The sequence below is a fragment of the Zea mays genome, chromosome 7 (assembly GCF_902167145.1).
Source record: "Zea mays cultivar B73 chromosome 7, Zm-B73-REFERENCE-NAM-5.0, whole genome shotgun sequence".
NCBI lineage: Eukaryota > Viridiplantae > Streptophyta > Magnoliopsida > Poales > Poaceae > Zea > Zea mays.
Genome location: NC_050102.1, coordinates 34051888 through 34069064, shown reverse-complemented (window position 1 = coordinate 34069064; position 17177 = coordinate 34051888). Strand labels below are relative to the sequence as shown.

The window sequence follows — 17177 nt, the reverse complement described above, 5'->3', positions numbered from 1 at the left end:
CTGATGCTCAAATATTGGTCATTGTAGTAACAAGCGAATAAGCATCAATGAAATATTTACCTTCCTTTTGTGTATAACCATTTACCATAAGTCGAGCCTTATACTTCTAAATGGTACCATTAGGCCTAAACTTTTTCTTAAACATCCACTTACAACCCATAGGTTTTTACAATCATAGGTTCATATGTGACCTCCCATATACCATTTACCAGAATTGAGTCAATCTCATTCCAGACCACTTCTTTCCAATCATCTACATCTAGAGTTGCAAACTCCTCTATAACGGTTGTGGGAGTATCATCCACAAGGTATATAATGAAATCATCATCAAAGGATTTTTCAACCCTCTATCACTTGCTCATTTTGAGGGCATCATTGTTCACCACTTGTAGGACAATCTCATGTGGTTGTTCAAAAATTTCAGTAGATGTATAGGGTGCATGAGTTGTCTAAGATGAAATCTAAAACTACTATGCATATCTTTCATGGAAAATTTGTTCTAGACCAAAGTTGCATCACGGGATTCCATAATAGTGTCAACATACATATGAGGAACATCATATTTGACCATAAAAATCTATAAGTTATGCTACTCGAGTCATATCCTAGAAAGACGCAATCCACTATCTAGGTCCCAATTTGTGCTTCTTATTAATAAGAATATTGACTTTCGCCAAATAACCCCATCACAAATTTATTGTTCAAATTTTAAAGGGGAAAGCATAACAAGCCTCCGCATTCATAGCCTTTACCAACAAATTGTTCAAACTTAGACACAATTACTTTGAAAAACTAAGAAGACAGAAGGTAAATTACAATACCCTATTTCTCCACCTTCGGTGGTAGAAACTATGTTGAAATTGGCCTTTTTCCCATGATGATCCACTCTCTCAGGGCAGTCCTTGGAAAAGTGTCCAAGTTTGCCGCATATGAAGCAGGGCAGCTCAGCCTTGTTCTTCTTATTAAAGGTTGTAGTCTTGTTAGGCTTATTGGCCTTTTGCTTCCCTCTGCCCTTGTCGTCGTTTTTATGAACCAAGTTGGCGCTAGAAGTACTCTCGCCTCCTTTACCACATGTGTCCTTAGCCTGAGCTTTCTCCTCAACATCAAGAGACGTTGTCAGATTTTCAACTAATATCTCTTGTCTCTTATGTTTCAGAAAGTGGTGAAGTTCCTCCACATGGAAGGGATGGCAAGACACTCATTTCATGAGCTTGTTCTATAATAGAGTGATTATCATCCATCTTATAATCATAAAATCTCTCCATGATGTATAGTTCACTGTTAGAATTAGATGCACCATACTTTGTAGCATACTTTATAGTAAGTGCATCATATAGTTCCTTCATGTCTATATAATGTATGTTAGCATCACACAAATGGTCGACAAGTACGCTTAGAATGCATCCCACAAATAGAGTATTAGCCTCGTCGTAATTTTTTCTCTTCTTCAGAAGTCATTTTACCCATTATCACGTGGAACACATTCATCGCGGTTAACCAAAGCATGACCTTAACTTGCCACCTCTTTAAGTACACACCATTAAATTTCTCGAGCCTTAGTGCATCGACAAATCTAGCCATAGTTATTCAGAAAATTGTCTATAATGAGGTTCTGGATTGTTGAGAAAATAGACACATTTCAAATTAATTTCTGAATCTAAATCATGAACATAAGTATAGTAACTAGCATACAACCCTCTAACATAGTAGAAAATAGTATGTCTAGTAAGATCATCTCATTAAATAAGTTCAAATATGATATTAGAATGGAAAGATCGTATTGATCAGATATACTAGGACGACGACTTTGAAACAGTGAAGGCGATGTTGACAAATTGTAGACGAAGGTAAGCAGTCATGCGAAGCGCTTCCAAAAAACCCCATTCGTCCTCTCTCGGTGCAAGATCTCGAACGCGACGGTTTTGGAGTTCTTCTCTACTGATCGGCGAAGCACATCGGCGCTCAGGATAGAGACTACGGTGGCGGCGCAAAAGTAGGGAGAGGAAAAACTCAACTCATATGTAGATATCTTTAAAGACAGACGGTGGGTTTTATTATAGGGTCGCCCCTCGGACGTGATCTCATCGTGATCTGATAAGGACGCTTACACTTATCGTGATTGATAGGGACTCTTAAACTTAACCTACAAAAAATGCCAAAAAATAAAAATAGTAAAAGGGTAGTAACCAAACGTGTTACCACTCATCGTGATTCGATAAGGACGCTTATACTTATCGTGTGATTGATAGGGACTCGGGCTCTCCACTTTCTTCCATACATCAATGGCTTGATGGCATATAAAAGCCTCCACTTATATACTAGTCTAATAGTTTCACCAATCCCTTGCTATGTATGGGCCTATGAGATGTATTTGGAATTAATTGAATTTCTATATGTGCCAAGCCCAAATATTCTAACAACTAAAAAGACACTCACATCTATGCATATTGTCTATATGTTTACCTGGCAATTGATCCACAAGAACTGAAATCTACCAATAGGCTAACATTTGTTGACCAACTAAGCTAATGCCAAAACTTGATCTTCCACTGAATCATGGGATGTAAGTGTAGTACTAGTACACACAGTACTAGTGTGGTATATCCTGAAGAGAATGATTTGTTTTTAGCTAGCCAAGCATGTAGCTAGAAAGGAGTGCCAGTGCCTAGCTAGGCACAGCCACTGAACACAGAAGGTTTGGCCTAGCTAGCACTGCCACTGCCACTTCGAGTCGAGAGATAAGGTGCACTAGCCGTCCACTCCATACTGGCGTTGCGGCAGTGGCCGCACCACTAGAGCCCACGCACGCACGCACCACACCGCGCCCGCGCAACCACAGCCGCACACAGCCAGGCAATGCATCGATGTACCGGGGCACCGCGAGCGCTTATATATAGAGACGCAGCAGAACTCGTGGCGACCAGAGCGAGTGTGCTAGTGAGCGTGCGTCGCGTCGTGCACTGCAGTAGCCTCAGCTCCTGTCTCGTCTAGATCGATGGAGGTTGCCACGCACATGGCAAGGTCCAGCACCGTGTACTGGTCGCTGCTCGCCGTGTTCTCTTGGTTGGCCGCCGCCGGCGCAGGCCTTGGCGACGGCGGGAGGTCGCCGCCGCAGGTGTACGTCGTGTACATGGGCGCCGTGCCGCCCCGGACATCCCCCAGCCTGCTCTTGGAAAGCCACCTGCGCCTCGTCAGCACGGTACTCAAGAGGTCGTCGTCGTCACAGGACCCTCTCGTTCTCTGCAGCTACTAGCACATATAAAAAAGAACACGTGTCACCGTAGCACACGCGCTAATAAGGCATAGCATGCATGCCTGTCGTACTCGTGTATCCAGGGGCCGGAGGGCAGACAGCTTAGTGGTGCACCAGTACAAGCACGGCTTCTCTGGGTTCGCGGCGCGGCTGTCCAAGGACGAGGCCGCCGCGCTGAGGCGGAAGCCCGGCGTCGTCTCCGTGTTCGCCGACCCGGTGTACCAGCTGCACACCACCAGGTCCTGGGACTTCCTGCAGCAGACGACGACGGCCGTCAAGATCGACGACGCCGCCGGCGCCGGCCCTGCTAGACGCAGCGGCAACAAGAAGGGTAAGGCCGCCGCACCCGCCAACGACCCGTCGTCGTCGTCTCCGGCGGCGGACACTATCATCGGGCTGCTCGACTCCGGCATCTGGCCCGAGTCACCCAGCTTCAACGACGCCGGCTTTGGGCGCCCACCCAGCCGGTGGAAGGGAGTGTGCATGGCTGGGGATGACTTCAACTCATCCAACTGCAACAAGTTAAGCGAGCCATTTCTCTCTTTTTTTTCTTTTGCCCCGTCCATTTCGTGTTAGTTACTGATGGTTCAGATCGCCCGACCGACGCATCCGCATGCACAGTAAGCTGATCGGCGCGAGATACTACGACCTCAGCAGCGTAAGGGGGCCGGCACCGAGCGGCGGCGGGTCGCCGCGGGACGACGTGGGCCACGGCACGCACACGTCGTCCACGGCCGCCGGGAGCGCGGTGACCGGCGCCTCGTACTACGGCCTCGCCCCGGGGACCGCCAAGGGGGGCTCCGCGGCCTCCAGGGTCGCCATGTACCGGGTCTGCTCCCAGGCGGGCTGCGCGGGGTCGGCCATCCTCGCCGGCTTCGACGACGCCATCGCCGACGGCGTCGACGTCATCTCCGTCTCGCTGGGCGCGTCGCCCTACTTCCGCCCGGACTTCTCCGCGGACCCCATCGCCATCGGCTCCTTCCACGCCGTCGCCAAGGGGGTCACGGTCGTGTGCTCGGCGGGGAACTCCGGCCCGGGCGCCGCCACCGTCGTCAACGCGGCGCCCTGGATACTCACCGTCGCCGCCACCACCATCGACCGCGACTTCGAGTCCGACGTCTTGCTCGGTGGAAATAACAGCGCCGTCAAGGTACGGTGTTCGCATTGAGAGCTGCCTTCGATTCGGTGTCAGCATATATTAGTGCTGGGAATTGGGCCGGCACGTTGATGATGTTTGTACTTGTGCAGGGTGTAGCTATAAACTTCTCGAACCTGGACAGATCCCCCAAGTATCCATTGATCACCGGCGCAGCGGCGAAGTCCAGCTCAGTTTCTGACACCGACTCAGCAAGGTAACTAACAAAGTATACGTACTCTTCCTCTCAGTCTCACGGATCAGAATCCTCAGCAGCTTTCTTCTCGTCAGCAGCCACTGTGAGCCCGGCACGCTGGACAGCAGCAAGATACGAGGGAAGATCGTGCTGTGCCACCACTCGCAGAGCGACACGTCGAAGCTGGTGAAGGCGGACGAGCTCCAGAGCGCCGGGGCGGCGGGGTGCATCTTGGTGATGAACGACAACGAGAGCTCGGTGGCCACCGCCTACCTCGACTTCCCGGTCACCGAGGTCACCTCCGCCGCCGCCGCGGCGATCCACAAGTACATCGCCGCCGCCAGGTAGATTTGTTGGGATCTTGCTTGTTGCTGTGCAATTAGCTAGAGCAAACTGCAATAATCCAAAGTCTGCCGTCTCTTCTACTACCAAAAGCTAGCGACCCACAGCGCCTAGGCCTCACCGTCGTAGTTACCTGTCACGAAATGGACGCAGCGAACCGGTGGCGACGATCACGGCGGCGGCCACCGTGACGGAGTGCAAGCCGGCGCCCGTGGTGGCCTACTTCTCGTCGAGGGGGCCGTCGGGGCAGACCGGGAACGTGTTAAAGCCGGACATCGCAGCTCCGGGGGTGAACATCCTGGCGTCGTGGATCCCGGCGTCGTCGCTCCCGCCGGGGCAGAAGCAGCCCTCGCAGTTCAACCTCGTGTCCGGGACGTCCATGGCCTGCCCGCACGTCGCCGGGGCCGCCGCTACCGTCAAGGCGTGGAACCCCACGTGGAGCCCCGCGGCGGTCCGGTCGGCCATCATGACCACGGCGACCACGCTGAACAACGAGCGCGAGCCCATGACGACGGACTCCGGGTCGCCGGCGACGCCGTACGACTACGGCGCCGGGCAGGTGCACCCGGCGGGCGCGCTGGACCCCGGGCTGGTGTACGACGCCGGGGAGGACGACTACCTCCGCTTCCTCTGCAACTACGGCTACAACGCGTCCACTGTGAGGCTCGTCGCCTCCACCCTCCCCAGCGGGTTCAGCTGCGCGGCCAACGTTAGCAAGGACCTCATCTCCGACCTCAACTACCCGTCGATCGCCGTGACGGGGCTCCTCGGCAATAAATCGGCTGCGGCGGGCCGAAGCCGGACCGTGACCCGCACCGTCACCAACGTGGGGGCGCAAGAGGCGGCCTCCTACACGGTCGCCGTCAGCGCGCCGCCCGGCCTGGACGTGAAGGTCACGCCCAGTAAGCTCGAGTTCACCAGAGGCGTCAAGAAGCTGGCCTTCCAGGTGAGCTTCTCCCGTAGCGGGAACGACGACGACGCGGCGGCGGCCAAGGGCGCCCTTTCGGGCTCCATAACATGGTCAGACGGAAAGCACATGGTCCGCAGCCCGTTTGTGGTCACCAGCTGAAACATCATGGCAATACCTGACGCGCAGGCACGTCAAGAAATGCTGTGATCTCAGATATAAAGTATAGGATACGATGTTGAAAGCCACTGCTAGTGGCAAACTCAGAATCATCGAAGATTCTGAAACTGGGCCTTCCAAAACGCCTTGGTCAGAAATGACGGTTAAACATTCTAATATAATGTCGAAACCTTAGGCTCATGTACAATGGGAAATAGTAAGCATCATGACAGCTGGAAGTATTCAGTGGAACTCGATGCACAGTTTGCAACCACAACGCACACTATGTAATGCATCTCACCACAAGAGAATAGAGACTAAAAAGAACACAGCACAAGAAACAAAAATAGGCTTCAAACTCCAACCTGACACGCTTTTAAGTTTATTATTATGCCTATTGCCGCAAAAACAATGCGGAGCTGAACTCGACGTAGATCCTGAGGCCAACTTAGTAACAGCACCGGTCGGGTCACAACTCACAAGTTGTGGAAACACAAAGTTGATTCAAACACATGGAACCCAATCAAAATCCAACTGCAAAACCATCCTCTTTTTTTTACTATAACACGGAAAACCATATTCTTTTTTTACTCTAACCAGGATAGAAGTACACCTTTCACTATCCTATCATTACCATAACCGGGCTGCTTGTACTAAGGACGCACTGAATTTAACTACACTCTGGGCTAGTTTGAAAACTTAAATCCCCTCCGGTTTCCCTGAAGATTGAGTGGGAAAATAGCTTATTTTCCCACTCAATCCCTGGAAATACCGGAGACGATTTAAGTTTCCAAACTAAGCCTCCAAGAGAATGCAAATCATAATAAGCAGAATGTTGCTTATTATTACATACAGCCAAGCAGCCCAAGCTAATGCATAATGGGGACGGTCCAGAAAAACATAAGCCGAATGCTACTCATAATAAACTAACCTATAACAAGAGAGCTATATTTTGGGATTGCCCACTGCCACAATACTCATCCGTGGCTGCAATCAGCTTGCAAATGGCTGATCTGATCACATCCATAGCATCACCAACGGAGAAATCAAGCTTCCGTCAGCAGGGATGAAAAATCAGTAAGGCCTTGTTCGTTTCCGTCGGATTGCACCCGGAATCGTTCCAGCTAATCAAAGTTTATATAAATTAGAGAAGCAATCCGGATAGGAATCGTTCCGGCCTACCAATCCGATAGAAACGAACAAGGCCTAAGCTGTCATCACATCAGTCCTCATCAGAATCGCCAAATGTGATCTTCGTGGATTTAGGAGCATCTGCTGTAAGTTCCTTGAAATGAGATCCGTATATCTTAGATTCCTGCAAAATATGGTAGCTGCTAAATTAAAAGACACTTATCATAAATCTCCCATATGCAAACTACTTTAATGTTCATTATGTTCGATTACTAAATTGAGCCTTTAGCCCTTTACTGACATTTACATAACTGACATGCATTCTGTCTAAACTATATGGCTTTTTAGGATAACATCTTTTAAATTTTAATCAGTAGGTCATACTAGAATTTCAGAAATAAACATTTACTAAGATTAAGATGCATTTGGATATAAAAAACAGTGCTTTCGGAGTATCTGGAAAGTCCACATGGGACTTCCTCTTCCCAAATTTCACCCTAGTACTCCTTTTCATCTCATGCAGTGTTCTCTTCATTTGTACTGTATCAGTAGCAAGGCGGCTCGATTTTTTTAAGGGTCAATTAGTCAGTTCTCAGACATTCACAGAACCAAAAAATGCAATCTGCATGGCCACTCTCTCCTCTTTCTGCTAGTGAGCTTCCATGTCCACGAGATGGAAACAAAGGAAAATATGTTTGCAGCATAAAAAATTGTTTTTGCATGTACTCCATCCGTCCCATCCATGGTTGTGGTTGCGTAAGTTGTACTGCGAGTCCGTGACCGGACTCTGAAGGGTAACAGGACCCTAACTTCCATTTTTATATGCATCTAGCTCTATCTAGAGAGCTGAAATTTGAGCGGAGATCTTACGGAACAACCAGGGTATGCATATGTTTAAAGACCTATGTCATGCATCTAGCTCTATCTAGAGACATGAAATTTGAGCGGAGATCTTACGGAACAACCAGGGTATGCATATGTTTAAAGACCTATGTTGTCTATGGACGTGAAATATTAGTACCACATGAATTTTAGTTACAAAAACAGTGGTCTCCAAATACCATGATACTAAGAAACTCACCCGGCCACATCATTTTGGACAGAAAGAGTTGTGTATGTTGCAGGATATCACATACATGAAACTTTTTTCATTAATATACATAGCACATTTTGGTGCTAAAAACTTAAAATGTCCATGAAACAGGACCTTCATGTTTTTATATGGGGTACACAAGTGTTATGATTTCTAGTTTTCTGTTATTACAAATAGCCTTATCCAGTAATTGACATTTTCATAGGGCGCAAATAGATCGTCTAATATTTAAAAAATGGCAGGGCATGTTCTATGACAATTGAGATGTGTTAATAGTCCTACAAACCAGGCATTTAAGTTATAAACAAATTTCAAAAAAAGACCCAAGATTGAGCCATGTTCACTTGCTCAGTGACACAAAAAAAAGGTTAAATTCAAATACATTTGCAATATGCAAAAACAAAATTAATTTATGAACTGTGCAGGGTGCAGAATCACAATTCACTAATCCCTGAGATTCTCTACGTTTGTCCATGGTCATGGTAGAATTAAGTTTCACAAAGTTTGGCAAATGAGAAGAACAATAGTGTAGCTATTGCAATATTTCACTCCTAAAACCTAATGTGTTGAAAGAACATAAGTGAGAGTAATGTGTTATTTTGAGGTTATGGACAGTCATTTCGCATGCATTTGTATCTTACTATTTTTCATGTCAGTCAAGCCAGGTTAGCAAATGCGACCACTAATTTATACACATTTGCAATATATTTGCAACAACAGAAAGGCTTCACATCAAAACTAGACAGGACAATTTCATCAAAGTGATTTCTTGAGAATGTACTCTCCGACTGCATTTTCAAAAGTATTTCTTTCTGTACTCTTACTGACGTTGCTAGGCATCCATACCTAGACAATCATACAGACAGATATGGACTAGACATATGAGAAGATAAATTCAGACAAAAAAACAGCTGAATACAAACCTTTTTCTTGACATGTGTGCCAAATTTCATAAGGGCTGGAGGAACAACCTGATCAGCCTCCCGCAGAACATTCACAAGTTCACCAGCAAGTGCCTGTAAATTATCATAGCATCAACAACTGAACACATCAAGTGCAAAAAGGGTTTAATGACTCAAGTACCTTGTTCGCTTGAGTGAAAAAGGTATGTGCAACACCTTTCTTGCCAGCACGACCAGTCCTTCCTATCCTGTGGACGTAGTCCTCAGTGGTCAAAGGATAACTATAGTTAATCACTACTTCAACATCAGGAATATCAAGTCCACGTGAAGCGACATCTGTAGCAATCTGCATGTATATTACAAAAAATAATGAGTGCAATGAAACAAACAATAGCATTGTCGTCTAAACTAGAAACATAAATAAGAGAACTTGACAGAATGATGTTAAATGCAAGATAAATGGTCCCAAGATGAAACTTTGAAAAATCATAGGCGCAAATATAAAAAACAGAAACCCTATGACAGATATTTTGAAGAATCTACATTCTTGCAAAAATGTTTTCATTGACCTAAGATTCACCACATCACAAAAGAAAAGCAATGATTTTACCACATGTTTCTTCAATATTTTGAATTACTAAATAAAACTCAATAAATTGGGGCTTTAAATAGTAAATACAAGATAGCATAACTAGCTGCTCTAAGCATTCAACCACTGAATTACAGTGCAACTAGTTAGTTGCCCGTGCATCCCTACGGTTTCTATATCTATATATCAAATATGGTTTCTTTTGCATAACACAAACCAACACGAGCTGCAGAGGATCGAGGCGAGAGCGTTGTCCCTAGAGTCCCACTTTAAAGGTGTAGCAATATGTAGTGATTTAGAATAAAAGGTTATAGTTAGTCGCCCGTACATTGCTATGGTTTTTATACATCATAGAGGTAGACATTGCTTAAATGAGATATTTATTCAAACATGATTATATTTTTTTCATAATACTTTATTCAAGCATGATCATTTTTTATTTTCAAAATATTAGTATATATATAATCTCTCTTTTATAACGCAAACACAAATGTGTTCTAGTGGTAGAAGTTGTGGCCTTTCTTCCGCAAGAGTGTGGGTTCTAAACGCACGCGTCTCATCTTTTGTGCGCGGGAGGTTCGGTCGCTAGAGAGGACGGGTGAGGCGGAGAGGGGCAGTTGGAGACAATGTACGACGATTTTCCCACTAACAAGATTTGTCTTTCCCAATCTTGCCTAGCAAAGCTGGTGCGTCTGTGGGCAAGGTTGGGAAAAGAAACAAAACATGCCTCAGATGTCTTCAAGTTTGGCTCATAAAATAAACAACAAACCATAACTAACAAGCAAAGTCCATAGATATCTACAATCAGACTATCAGGCCTGAATAAATTAGTCTTATAAAGAGGTGATAGAAAAAAAAACACACCATTAATGGGCATTTCCCTTCTTTAAATAAAGATAAAGCTTTTGTTCTATCATGCTGAGCCTTGTCGCCATGGACTGAAACAGCCTTCCATCCCCTTTAGAACATACATATATTATAAAAATATGGAGAGAAATATTGTTCAGGGATTAAATTGAAGAAATGGCAACAAATCTGCTACCTTCTCTGAAGCATTGTTTCCACTCGTGCAGCTTCTTTCTTGTACAGCACAAAAACCAAAACCCTGTTGCTGTTTCATTGAACACAAGTACAACTTCCTAAGATGAGTATTACCTTACGGCTCCAAGGATAAAAGATAGCCCTTAAAACTTCTTTTGTGTAAAAAAACGGTTTTAGGTGGCAATGATAGGACATAGATAATGCAAAGATTTTGTAGAGTAATATGGAAAACAAAATATCCTATCTAAGAATACTATAATTTAACCTGCAAATAAGGAAAAGAGAAGGCATTGAATAATATTGCCCTCATATGTTAGACATGATACATGGAGAGGATGAGGTGGCTCCAAAAGATCATATCAGGATTCAGGACAGTGGCACGGATTGTACTATGTCGGTGTCAGCAGAACAGAACCATGTACAGTATGTATCTGTAACATATTCCAGTGGCTAAAATCAAATCGCCCATTGTGTTTCTCCAACGCCTTAAGTTCTGAGTGGTACAGAGCAATGATTGGCATTGGTGGGTAGTTAATGGGAATAGGAAACATTGTGACATGGATCAACCAGTAGCTTTTGCAATATCTAGGATGCAAATCTAGAGGAAGCATAAATGATAGCCATCAGATTTTGGATGCTAATGCAGATGAAGGCAGAGGGGCAAAAATCGAGGTAGCACAACTGTTTGTCGATATGGATATCAAATAAAAACATTTGTGATCTTCTCTGGCAACACCACAGAGCCAACAGTCATGTTTCATAACATTAAAACCAATAGTTTCCTGTGAGAAAACTTGTTTTATAGGTGCAGAAAATCACTGATACCAATGCTTTCCATCATGTTTTATGTTCAGTTTCACAAAACCATAACTTGCCCCGTTCCTGACATGTTGATCCCAATGCAACCCACTATTGAGTGAGTCATTAGCATGGTTCAAGTAGGACCAGCATATCAGATCAAGTAGGCTTCTGGAGAACTTAAGGTACATAAAGCCTGCAGTTGTGCTCAGACATTTGTGCCACATCCAAAGTTACCTGGATGTTTTCTGCAACTATAGATTGATATGATATTTTCATAATTCACACTTGTGGATTAGTTCTAATCCTACTGAGAATTATGAGTTTCTAGCAGACCGCCAATTTCACCATTTATAACCGAATTTCATGCTTCCAAAAAAACATATAATCAAGTTTCATATATGTATTTGCTTGAGCATTAGTCTATTGCCTGCCCCGATGCTTAGCTTCCAGTGTGACAGCAGGAATCAGTGCCTTAAGGAAATGAATCTTAAATACAGCATAAAGTGAAATCTAACTGATATCTACCTTTGTGCTTGATGGTATTTGTCAAGCAAGGCAAGTAATCTTGAATCCCTTGTTCTATCATCCAATACTTCAACAATTTGCATCACGTCATGGTTAGCAGCAAGGTCTTCTGATCCAATAACAACCTGCAGTGAGACATTGAAAAGACTGTCAGCCTAGGTACTTGTTTGAAAGCAAAAAAAAAACAGACAAAAACAGCACAACCTTTATCGGATTTGGATCCATAAACTCCTGGGCTAATTTGTGGACAGCAAGAGGCCATGTTGCACTGAACATAACCATCTGGCGTACTGCATGAGAAATAATACTGTATGCATCATCATATAGAGAACTGAAGGGTTGAGTCAAGGATGCAGCAGAGAAATGCAGAAAAAAGATATATTCATATGATAACAAAAATAAGTTAAAATAGAGGGTGCTGTTCAAATAACTACGACAACAGACAAGGTATCGCATTACATAGCATCAACAGTAAGATTTATTACTTTGTAGTAAACCCATAGTGAACAAAACAAAATAGCAGCAGGGCCTTGCCAGCTATAAAATCCACAAAAACTCACAATCACAGTACAAAGGTTTCTTATCTGAATGTTGATGATATATATGCACCCGCCCCCTACCCCCTAAACAGGTGCGAACACACTGACACATGCACTGGTAGAGGGAAGAGAAAGTAATGGATACAAACCAGATGATGTTTGGCTCAAAATTGCCCTGACTTCAGGTTCAAAACCCAAATCCAGCATCCTATCTGCTTCATCTAGAACCTATGCAAAAAAAAGTAAGAATATATATCACACCATATAAGTACGTCAACAAAAGGGAACACAATAATTACTCATTAAAGCATAACCATGAAAGTGTAAGCACAGCAGTAATCCCAAGAAATATTTGATGTGATTGATGCCAGCAAACCAAGTTCAAAGAAATTACCCATCTTCCATCATTTAAGGGGTGCCGAACCCTTATTTCTCTTTTTTCACAGCAGAAAGCAGCTTTTTCAGAGCAGAAAGCAACTTTTCTCACATGAGACAACAGAACCAAACACACCCTAAACTACTTAACTACTTTTAACTACAAAACAAGTGGTGTGCCTTTCATACAGACAATATATGTAGGTTTAGCATATCATGCCAAACATGAAAAGGTCTGACTTGCTCAAATTTAGAATATCAAATAAAAAAGAACGAAGGGCTGGTGAATTAGAGATCAAAGTTAGAACTTGGTGACCCTGTTGCTGTTCAGAACACTGCATATTTGTGACTGGATAGAATATATATACCATGCACACCACACTTCATAGACAACAAGAATAGCAAAAAAAGGCACAACTGGCTTACCACAAACGAAACCTCATTAAGACAGCAAACACCCATTTCAATAAGGTCTTTCATACGACCAGGAGTTCCTATGACTATATCCTGCAACCACAAACCCCCCAAAAAATGAATACAGGGTCAGGCAACAGTATGTTTTTACACAAATTAACTGTCAAAGACTGATTGGGGACACAGTTACATTACATGTCCTATATAGTAAAGAAACATTTTGAGTTTCCATTAAGTGAAATCCGTGAAAAAAGAAGTGGTATGGTAATGATTTGGTATGCAACGATATCAAAAGTTCATAACTTAATCAATATTCAATATTCAGTACAATTATATGAACCGTGGCTGGGGAAAGAAAAATGAAATCAGTGTTATCTTACCACTCCAGATTTAAGGGCAGATATTTGGGGTTCCTTTTTAGTTCCACCATAAAGACAGACTGATTTTATCCCACATGGTGCACCAGCCTCACTAAGTACATCTGCAATCTGGCAAAATACAGAAATGTGTAAATTATTCTTGTATGTTCACATTCAACCATATTGTTTTTGTTCGCAATCAAGCTTAGAGCATCCCCAACAACGTGTTCTATAAAAATGCCCTATAATTTAAAAATGGGTATATTTTATATGATTTAGGGCACCAATAAAGTATTCTGCTCCAACAGTAAAGTCCTAATTCTAGATTATAGGGTAGCTCACTAGGGTGTAGTATATTTAAGGCACTTGAGAGGGTGCCCTATATGTTTTTGACAAAATTTTACAAAATGAGGCACTGTTGGAGTAGTTTTTCTGTGTAGATCTTTATATTTCAATTTAAGACACCAATTTGAGGTATTGTTGGAGATGCTCTTACAGATTACTATGAATAGTTCTTTTTCATTATCTCACACACCAAACAGAATATGACATGTGCATTTTTGTATAAAAAGGTAAAATAATTATTATTCCTCTCTTTCGCAACAAACAAATGGCTATTGATGACAGAATCTTCTAGGAAAAATCATGTTAAAAACTTCAAGCAGCAGTAGAAGCTCGAAAAAACAACTGGACCTGAAGCAATGATTATTTCAGAAAAGATTGTCAAATAAGAAAGGCTTCAAAGATTCATCATCCAATGAATTAGCAGCACGAGCAGTGATAGTGAATCAACTTATTAGGTGACACATAGTAGAAGCATATGTAGTGTGACTGCAAGTTACTCATGGTATCTTTAGTGTACAAGCTTGAAAATTAAAACTAAAGCAACTTATATAACACCATAGCAGCCAACCAGCAATTACCAAAGTTTGCATGCCATGCTCAAGTATTGTGATTGAAAAACAATATTCGCTGGATTACCTGCTGAGCGAGCTCCCTCGTTGGTGATAGCACGAGGCACCGTGGCACAGCCTTCTTCCCTGCTTTCCCCCCTACCTTCTTCCTGATGTGCATCAGCGCCGGCACGCCAAAGGCGATTGTCTTTCCTGGCAATACCCAGATGACGTAATAACAAGTTCAACACAAATTTGAACACGGGTAGACAAAGGAATGACCAAACGGAAAGCAGAAACCAAATAATTTTACTGTACCGGATCCGGTGGCGGCGATGCCGATGAAGTCCCGGCCGTCGAGGAGGAACGGCCAGGCGTGTGCCTGGATAGGTGACGGCCGCGCGAACGCGCTGCAGCATTCGAGCACCTGAGACGGCAGCTCGGCAGCGGAGAACGACCGTAGCGGCGCGTACTTAGGGTCCTCCGAACCCTTCCCGGTCACCGCCACGGTCTTCTCAGCGCCGTTCTCCGCCTCCACTGCTCCTGCGCCGGGTTCATTCTCCACCCGCTTCTTCTTGCTGCTCTTCACGGTCTCCACTGTCGCCGTCACCGCCGCCTCCTCCTCGGCCTCGGCTGCCAGCTTCCGCTTCTTGTCCTTCTTTCTCTTCTTGTCCATCTTGCTGCTCCTGGGTGCTTCCACTTGCTCGGCTGGAAGATTGCGGCCCATGTCGCCGGGGAAAATGGTGGCGGTGGGGAGGGCCGGAGAATGGGGGGCGAGCGAGGACGGCGGGAACCGGGAGGTGGGAGTTAGTTTCTAGGGTTTTAGAGGAGAACCGAAGCGGCGGCTCGGTGAACCTCAGCCGTCTATTTCTCTATCATGTGGCTTATCTACTATGTAAAGCATCAGATTTTATAGTTCCATGGTAAAAAAGTGACGTCTCTTTGACCATGATAAGCCACCGTCCGACGATGGACGACGATGGACGTTCGGTTAGCTAAGAATCTATACAAAGCATGTCTTAGCAAATTAGACAAGCATTTTGGGTAGAAATTGTTACCGGTATGGTATCAAACGATGTCGCAGGGTTTCCGAAGGATGTACGTTTCGGAGGATCTAGATTTCGCTTGCTATAAAAAAATTCGAGCGCAACTTAACTTGTTTGACATGATTCTAGTCAATCTCTACTATTCTATAAGTCTTCATTGTAGGCGTCCACATGTGCACCATGTTTTGCTCCCGACATCCTCCCCCTTCGCCCCCTCTGGGTCACGCAATCCCAGGTTCCCGATCGCGCAATCCCAGGAAAACTTCCATCATCCGCCCCCCCATCATCGCCCCATGTGCCGTGTTCATGCCCCCGACATCCTCCCAACCGTGGCCTTCAATCGGTGACCGCCCCCCGACATCCTCCCCACATCCTTCCATCGGCGCAATCCTTCCATCCACGCTTCCAATGATGGCGAGCCACAACTGTCGCGCCCCTATCCCCCTTCCATCCACTGGCGTCGCCCACCCCGACGCGTCATTGCTATGGGCAGCACAAGCCTCCACCACTGGGACAGCACCGGCCTCCGCCTACACTGCCACACGTCCATGGGCCTCCACCACCAGGATATCATGTGCCCTCGCCGCCACCACCACATGGCCACGGGCCTCCGCCACTAGGACAACATGTGTTGTCGTGGCCATCACACGGCCACGGACCTCCGCCACCAAGTCAGCACATGCAGTTTGTGCTGCCACGAGCCTCCACCCCCGCACTAGCAGGCACCGTCGTCGCCTGAACCTGTAGCGGGGCCTAGGGAACTGGCAAGTCTCCATTGTAGGCGTCCACATGTGTACCATGTTCTGCCCCCGACATCCTCCCCCTTCGCCCCTCTGGGTCGCGCAATCCCAGGATCCCGATCGCGCCATCCTAGGAAAACCTCCATCATCGCCACGTGCGCCGTGCTCATGCCCCCGACATCCTCCCAACTGCGGCCTTCCATCGGTGATCGCCCCCGACATCCTACCCCACGTCCTTCCATGGACGCAGTCCTTCCATGGACACAATCCTTCCATCCACGCTCCCAATGATGGTGAGCCACAACTGTCGTGCCCCTATCCCCCTTCCATCCACTGGCGTCGCCCACCCCGACGCGTCATCGATATGGGCAGCACGGGCCTCCACCACTGGGACAGCACCGGCTTCCGCCTACACTGCCACGTGTCCATGGGCCTCCACCACCGGGATATCATGTGCCATCGCCGCCGCCACCACCACATGGCCACGGGCCTCCGCCACCCGGACAACATGTGACGCCGCGGCCATCACACGGCCATGAACCTCCGCCACCAAGTCAGCATGTGTAGTCTGTGCTGCCACGAGACTCCACTCCCATAGCAGGCACCGCCACTGCCTGAACCTGTAGCGGGGACTAGGGATCTGGCAGGATTTGCGCCGGGAGGGGAAGGTGAAGGGCATCGTGGAGCTTGTAGACAAGGGGCGTGTGCCGACCCGATTACCTTCTATGAGCTCGCGG

At 45.8% G+C, this 17177-nt stretch overlaps 2 protein-coding genes across 3 annotated transcripts; one reads left to right on the top strand and one right to left on the bottom strand.

Annotated features, from left to right (window-relative positions):
• The first annotated feature begins 2913 nt into the window (after positions 1-2913).
• Positions 2914-6249, top strand: LOC103632239 (CO(2)-response secreted protease). Of its 2 annotated transcripts, none has more exons than XM_008654055.2 (6): positions 2914-3210; positions 3337-3774; positions 3875-4403; positions 4502-4605; positions 4683-4928; positions 5080-6249. In XM_008654055.2, exons 1-6 carry the CDS (start codon positions 2996-2998, stop codon positions 5993-5995), a joined length of 2448 nt encoding a protein of 815 aa, XP_008652277.1. In that variant the 5' UTR covers positions 2914-2995; the 3' UTR covers positions 5996-6249. The 2 variants fall into 2 exon arrangements, with proteins under 2 accessions (XP_008652277.1, XP_020396948.1); XM_020541359.1 differs by having other exon boundaries at positions 5056-6249.
• Positions 6250-6528: 279 nt separating this feature from the next.
• On the bottom strand, positions 6529-15432 carry LOC100383160 (putative DEAD-box ATP-dependent RNA helicase family protein). Its single transcript, NM_001175825.1, has 12 exons — positions 14973-15432; positions 14743-14867; positions 13783-13890; positions 13415-13495; positions 12763-12841; positions 12279-12364; positions 12075-12199; positions 10750-10818; positions 10572-10665; positions 9300-9464; positions 9140-9232; positions 6529-7307 (listed from the first exon to the last, which is right to left on the bottom strand). The coding sequence occupies exons 1-12, from the start codon at positions 15379-15381 to the stop codon at positions 7215-7217; spliced, it is 1527 nt and encodes a 508-aa protein (NP_001169296.1). The 5' UTR covers positions 15382-15432; the 3' UTR covers positions 6529-7214.
• Between the last annotated feature and the right edge of the window lie 1745 nt (positions 15433-17177).